The 7,148-nt window shown below is 57.0% G+C and overlaps 1 protein-coding gene across 1 annotated transcript; it reads left to right on the top strand.

Moving 5' to 3' along the window:
- The first annotated feature begins 651 nt into the window (after nt 1–651).
- Nucleotides 652–5,276, top strand: GRHPR (glyoxylate and hydroxypyruvate reductase). The gene is made up of 9 exons (XM_032676024.1): nt 652–811; nt 962–1,092; nt 1,175–1,247; nt 1,646–1,762; nt 1,922–2,010; nt 2,665–2,769; nt 3,329–3,464; nt 3,840–3,970; nt 5,073–5,276. Exons 1-9 carry the CDS (start codon nt 669–671, stop codon nt 5,192–5,194), a joined length of 1,047 nt encoding a protein of 348 aa, XP_032531915.1. The 5' UTR covers nt 652–668; the 3' UTR covers nt 5,195–5,276.
- The last annotated feature ends 1,872 nt before the right edge of the window (nt 5,277–7,148 follow it).

The raw sequence follows: 7,148 nt of genomic DNA, 5'->3' as shown, positions 1-7,148 counted from the left end.
TCCGGCACTTCAACACTCCCACCCAACCTGGTGTCATCCGTGAATTTGCTGAGGGTGCACTCGATCCCCTCATCCAGATCATCAGTAAAGACATTGAACAGGACTGGGCCCAGCGCTGATCCCTGGGGGACACCACAAATGACCAGACACCAGCTAGATGTGGCACCATTCCCACCACTGTCTGGGCTGGGCCATCCACACAGTCCTTAACTTGGGAAGATGCACTTGTCCAAGCCGTGGGCTGCAGCTTTACCAGGAGTTGTGCACACATATGTGTATGCATGAATGCATGTACATATGTACACATGTGTAGGAATGGCCATGTATCCATGTGTGACACACACATATGTGGGAATGCTCATATGGCCGGGTATAAACACAGGTGTGTGTAGGAATGTCCATACGTGTCCATCCATGTAAAAGCATATAGATACATATAGGCATGTCCACATGTCCATGTGTGAACACACATGTAGGAACGCCCACGCGTGTCCACATGTCCATGTGTGAACACACGCGCACACACGCACGGGGGGGCGCGCGAACGAAGCGCGCGGGCGCGCGGGGGGCGGGGCCTGGGGGGGGGGTCAGGGTGTGGGCGAGGTCGGGGGCGCGGGGGCGTGGCCGGGCCGTGGCCTTTGGGTGTGAGTGGAGCCGAGGGCGGGGCCATGGGCGGAGCCTCCTTCGTCCGTCTGTCGGTCCGTTCCGGTCGGTGTGCGGGGCCTGGAGGGGCGCTCGGGGCGGCCATGTCGGTGTTCGTGACGCGGCGGATCCCGGCCGAGGGGCTGCGGGTGCTGTCGCAGGCGAGCGGGTGAGCGCGGGGCCGGTCCCAGGGCCGGTCCCTGTGCCAGTCTCGGTGCCTGTCGGTGACGGTGCCTGTTAAGGTCCCGGGACCGGTCGGTCGCGGTGCGGGTCCCGGTGCGGGTCCCGGTGCCGGTGGCTGACGGGCCGGTGCCCGCAGGTGCCGCGTGCAGCAGTGGGACTCGGAGGAGCCGGTGCCGCGGGCCGAGCTGCTGTCGCGCGTGGCGGGGACGCGCGGGCTCCTGTGCTTGCTCTCCGACCGCATCGACCGCGAGGTGCTGGACGCGGCCGGTGGGTGCGGGTCCCCCTTTTCCTCCGCCTCCTCCCCCCGGGCCCCCGGCACAGGCTCGGCAGCGCTGCTCGTGTCTTGCAGGGCCCGGCTTGAAGGTCATCAGCACCATGTCCGTGGGCTTCGACCACCTCGCTCTGGACGAGATCAAGAAGCGGTAACGCCACCGACCCCACCGCTGACCCTCCCACAGCTCTGACAACCCCTGCCCCCCGATCCCTCCCTGCCCCACCCTGCACCCCTTCCCCAGCATACCGTCTGCCGGTCCCTTCTGGCAAATGGGCTTCCGCAGGGCATGGGGCTGGTTGGGGTTTGCCAACTGCAGGCACTCCCCTCCTGACAGATCACATCTGGGGTCACCTCACCCCACCTGAGCTGGAGGAGCCTCTGAGTTCCAGGGCAAGGCAAAGACAACCTGGGGAAAGGGTGTGGTGGGAGGGCCGAGAGACAGAGGGATGTCCCCCAGCACCTGGGACAGGTGTAGTGCTGGCAGCCAGCCCAGAGGTGCCAGGGGAGCACACTGAGGCTGCCCCAGCGCCCCCTCTGTCCGGGCAGGGGGATCCGTGTGGGGTACACCCCTGACGTGCTGACGGACGCCACGGCGGAGCTCTCGGTGGCCCTGCTGCTCTCGGTGTGCCGACGGCTGCCGGAGGCGGCCCAGCAGGTCAAGAGGTGAGTGCCAGCTGCGGATGGCCCCGGCTCCAGAGCTGAGCCACAGGGGGCTGGTGACACAGGCCAAGGCCAGCATTTCATCCAGCTCACACCAAGTGCCTGGGCTGGGCTCTGAGCAGGCTCTCCCTAACTCTGTTCCTGTCCCGTCCTCTCTGCCAGTGGCGGCTGGACGACCTGGAAGCCCCTGTGGATGTGTGGATATGGCCTGTCTGACAGCACGGTGGGCATCATCGGGCTAGGCAGGATAGGTAAGTGCAGCTCAGGGGCCAGGTTTCTGTGTGTCCAGCAGTGGCAGGGTGGCTTTGGAGCTTCACCTTTAACCTAAGCTAGTGGAAGGTGTCCCTGACTGTGGCAGGAGGGTTGGAACGAGATGGTCTTTGCAGTTCCTTCCAAGCCAAATCGTTCTGGGACTCTCTGACTCAGCCAAGGTGGTGTCCCCGAGGCTCACCTGTTTAAACATGAGCACAGCAAGGGGAGCTGCACAGCAGCCTCTCCCAGAGCCACGAGCTGGCTCATCAGGCTTCAGCCTTAAAAGGCTCAAGCGTTGAGGTGCCTCCACCACCTGCAATCCCTGCAGCAACCTGTACATCGTCCTCCTGGCCTCCAGTTAAACAAACAGTGGCAAAAGTCCACACGGCACTTGGTACCATCCAGCTGTGTACTTTGCCAGCAGGCAGCTGGGCCTGTCCTTGCTCCCCAGTTTGCTCCTGAGGGCAGCTGCGGGTTCAGTGTCCCACGAGCCCTTTTTCACAGCCCTTTTCCATTCCCCACCCTGTGGTCCGGGCTGGGAGAAGCCAGGCAAGAGTGATCCCATGACAGTGGCCCTTCAGTGGCTTCAGGAGCTGGTCTCTGTGCAGCTCATGGAGCCGTGGTGCCCTGACATCCTTCTCTGTCCCTCCTAGGACAGGCAGTCGCCCGGCGCCTGAAGCCGTTTGGGGTCAAGAAGTTTCTGTACACTGGCAGTGGCCCAAAACCAGAAAGCACAGCAGAGTTTGGGGCTGAGTTTGGTAAGGACAGCGCTGGGTCAGGGCCAGCATGGGCCGGCAGTCACAGAGCACCGTGGCTGGGGCAGCTCCACCGAGGTGTCACTTGCAGGGCGGGCCAGCAGAGAGAGGGCACCAGCTGGGAGTTGTGGGGGGCTCCTTGGGGTGCCCGGTGTGAGAGGGCAGCGAGGGAGGAAATACCAAGTCCCAGACGGGCCCCACGAGGTGGGGGGAGGTGACAGGGAGGCACCTGCCTTCTCTGACCCAGGCGAAGACTAGACATGCAGGGGCTCATCAGACCCCCACCAGAACCATGGGCTGCAACTGTTCTGCCACTGTTGCCCTTCTCTGTGTCCATCCACTGGTGATTCGTTTCATTCCCACAAAGAAGCGGGACACAGTGGACAGGGAGGGAAGGTGGCAGCTGCTCCTGGGAGGAGGGGAAGGATCTGGGGACTGTCCCCACGGGCTGAGCACCAAGGTGTCCTGACAGGAGAGGGGGTCAGGCTGCAGCTGCCCATGGGGAGCTTTGCTGAGGGCAGGTGTCAGCTGCAGCAGGACATTCCTGTGTTCCTCCCTTCAGTCCCACTCACGAGGCTGGCCGAGGAGTCGGACTTCGTGGTGGTGACCTGTGCCCTGACACCAGCCACCCAGGGAATGTGCAACAAGGACTTCTTCAGCAGGATGAAGAAAACTTCTGTGTTTGTCAACACGAGCAGGTACTGGGAGCCCAGTCCCCTGCCTGAGAGTGTGCCTGTCACCTCGCTGGGCTCTGGGTGCAGAGGATCTGCTGTGAGTCCAGACAGCATGTACAGCCTTAATGGCTACAGGCACTGGGAATGTTTTCCCAAGGTCCCTTGGGATCTAGCCAAAGACAAGATAAGTTATTCAGGGAGCAGCCAGCTCTTCCCCCACTGCAGGCAACTGGAGCAGGAACAGTTCGCTGTGCTGGGAGGTTCAGGCACATCCAGAGAGGGTCTGAGCTCCATCAGGCAGCCCTGGGGACCCGCCTGGGCTGTCCCAGGTGGGCTGTGGCCCTGGGAGCCTGTGGGACCCTCGGCGGTGATGCCAGCCTCTCTCCTCATGTTCTCCAGGGGGGGCGTGGTGAACCAGGAGGACCTGTATGATGCGCTGGCCCAGGGCCAGATCGCAGCTGCCGGCCTGGATGTCACCACGCCAGAGCCACTGCCCACTGACCACCCTCTGCTCTCCCTCAAGAACTGTGGTAAGTGTCCAGCAGGGTGGCCAGAGCTCGGCTCTGCCGGGCTGCCCACACTCCTCAGGGGCCCAACTGGCAAGTGTGACAGGCATCCCTTGTCCCTGTTACCCCTCTGGTGCCAGGGAAGCGTGGAAGGACAGGCAGGTCAGGTATATTTAATTGGACTGTAGGGAGCTCCTGTACAATGTGGGGGTCTGCTGTGGGGTAAGAACTCATCCATGTAATGTCAAACAAGTGTGGGAGCTGTTTTAATTCTCCAGAAAGCCACCAATATCAGCTCAGGTTTAGCACCTTCCCAGTGGGTCTCCATTCAGTGTGTGAAATTCACGGAGGGCTCAATACCAGCAGGTGCCTGAACAGGAACCCAAATCACAGCTCAGGCTCTGCCCAGCTCAGGTGTTCTGTAAGCTCCTGGGCACATATTCTGCTAGGAGAGCTTCCCAGTGGCTAAACTGGGTTGCCGAGTCTGCCCAGAGGAGTCTTGGGCTCTGGAGTGCTGCCGACTGGCCAACCTGCCGAGCCACCACGAGCCCAGGCAGCTGTTACCTGCATAGTGCGGAGCAGGTGGGAAGGGCAGGTGCAAGACTGACACCTGTCTTCTCTGGAGGAGGATGAGTCATGTGAGGAAGGATAGCTAAGAAGGGCTTGCTTGGCTGCTGTTGTGCAGGATGTCCTCTTTCCAGGAAGGACATTCCTGGAGTAGGGAATGTCTGTTCCAAAAAGAAACCATGGGGACATCCATGAAAACTTGGAACTGCCCATGACTGAGTGTCTGTTTATGAAATATGAATATGTAGCTGGTTTTTTTCGTTTATCTTTTTGCTAAAACTCTTTTTTTTTGGTTGCCAAAGTAGACAGTGTGGGGAGGGATGGAAGCAGAGACTTTTCTGGAAAAATTTGCAGGACTTGGGAGATTTGAGAGCTCTGGAACAACACCAAGCAGGACAAAATTAACACATATGTATTAATTAAATATGTAAATTATAATAGTAATACTAATTGTTTATTAATATGTAAATAATACATACATGTGTATTGTACCTCCGACGACCCTGAAAGGGGCTGTCCCGGCCCGCAAAGGTGATGGGTGTCCCTCCTGTCTCCGCAGTGATCCTGCCACACATCGGGAGTGCCACTTACGCCACGAGGAGCACCATGGCAGTGCTGGCAGCCAACAACCTGCTGGCCGGGCTGCGGGGGGAGCCCATGCCCCACGAGCTGAAGCTGTGACAGCCCCCGTGGTGCGGCGGGACAGGCCAGCCCGGCCCCTCCCCTCTGCGGCAGCCAGGAGTCATTAAAGAGCAGCAGGGAATGTGTGGTGCTCGTGTCATTTGAGAACAGGGTGCCCCGAGCATGTGGGAGAGCACACTGTGGGTGGGGGCTGCGGATCCCAGCAGGCCATGGATTGGGGTTTGGGTCTGATTTGGGGAACACTTGCCATGCTGGAACTCCTCTCTATTCTGCTCACTGGTGTGGGCTGTACCACAAGGGAGCTGCTGTGGCAGCACCTGTCCTCAAAAGCTAGTTGCTGGTCACAGTGAGAGGCCAACAGTAGGGGAAAGGGAGGGAGGGAAGAAGGGAGGGGGCTGCAATGGCACAGGGGAAGTGCCCCGGGGTGGGGAGCAGCAGCTCGTGGGACCATAAACCTGGTGCAGGGAGGGAGCCAGAACACAGCACAAAGCCTGTGATGGTAATTAAAGCTCACCTAGTACACTCTGTGTTTCCTGTCCCATGACAAGGGTCCCTCATGCTGGACTCTGCTGGAATTTCTCTGGATGCTACATAAAGCGCTCTCTGATAGCAGTAATGGCTGCTGGAGGTTGCTCTGTGCCACACCTCGGAGGGATTCTGACACCTTTATCAGTAAGTTTTGATTCACAATCCTGGCTGATTGCCATGTGATGGTCCACTAGAGTGAGTTTTGGAGGTTTCTAACCTGGGCTGACCAGGGCAGGCTCGTGCCTGTGGTAAGGGAGGGAGTCAAGCATCCCGACTGGCTGGGGAGTTTCCAACTGACCCAAAAGAAATTGGGATTTAATTTGGTGTGAAAACCCAGGGCATGAGTCCAACGGGGGAGGTTGCTCGTCTCCAAAATTTCTGGGTGTTGACACTGAAGATTCTGCTGGTGGTGATGTTACTGTGATGCTGAGAAATGTTGACCAAACACCCAAAAGGTTACTGTGACCCCTGTTGATGCAAGCAGTGAATGAGAATGACCTGGTGTCTGAGCAGATGTGTCAGATTCCCCAGGTATGTTAAGAAATAGGAAGAAGCTGGTAAATCACCTGCCAGAGAGACTGGACCACATCTCAGGTGTCCATCCCAGAACTCCTTCAAGACAAGCACCTCCTCCACCTGCATCATCCTCCCACAAGGAATTCAGAGAGTAGCAGTGACCATGGATCACGAACTTGATGGATGCTGTGTAGATATAAACACTATCTCAGTAACAAACATACTAAGAAGTTCTTATGAAGAACTCTACCAGGGACAAAATTATTATCAAGTACAGGCTTTTACAATCACTTTTACAACCATGAGTATTTCTGTATAGGCCAGTGTGAAGAGCAACAAACCAGTGAATCCAGTCAGACACAGAAGCACAAAAATGCAGGGTTTATTTCAGGGTGTTTCAGAACACTGACACACTGAACCCTCCACACAAGACCCCACTGCGTAAAGTTCAATTCTGAGCGGAATTTGGGGCAATAAGCTCTCCAGGCTGTAAGGTGAGACACCCTTCACGTAGAGAGGGAGACAGCTCAGGTCCCAGGTATTTATTCATGCCATTCCCAGGAATTTATTGCTTCATTTGGGAAGACTCGGGAAGCAGCTCAGCAGCCATAAGCTCCAGGCCTCTCCACAGGCACAGGGTGTCAATGGACAATGAAATTTAAAGCTTCTGCTTCCAAAAACACTCCAAGTCAAACTTTTTCTCAGAGAAAGAAGTCCTCCTGCACTGTCATTCCACATTAAAATTTTTATAAAAACAGTTCATAAGTCAAGTGTTTATCTGCTTATATTAGTTCTTAATTAGTCACCTTGGTCACACAGATGCCTTATTCCTATGCAGCACAAGAATTCAAGAAATTTGGATGTGACGCCAAAAAAACCCACACCTTGTTTTTAAGAATGAAAACAGCAGAAATGCAAGCAACACAAGAAAATATTAAAGTACAAAATA

Source organism: Chiroxiphia lanceolata, chromosome Z, assembly GCF_009829145.1.
Source record: "Chiroxiphia lanceolata isolate bChiLan1 chromosome Z, bChiLan1.pri, whole genome shotgun sequence".
Lineage (NCBI taxonomy): Eukaryota > Metazoa > Chordata > Aves > Passeriformes > Pipridae > Chiroxiphia > Chiroxiphia lanceolata.
The sequence above is the reverse complement of the archived record's forward strand: the minus strand, read 5'-3'. Positions and strand labels throughout refer to the sequence as shown.

Bases quoted from the DNA above. Each gene is read 5' to 3' on its own strand.
- GRHPR (XM_032676024.1), top strand. From the start codon at position 669: ATGGGCGGAGCCTCCTTCGTCCGTCTGTCGGTCCGTTCCGGTCGGTGT. The intron at 1,248-1,645 runs GTAACGCCACCG...CTGTCCGGGCAG, and splicing joins CTGGACGAGATCAAGAAGCG to GGGGATCCGTGTGGGGTACA. The intron at 1,763-1,921 runs GTGAGTGCCAGC...CCTCTCTGCCAG, and splicing joins GCGGCCCAGCAGGTCAAGAG to TGGCGGCTGGACGACCTGGA.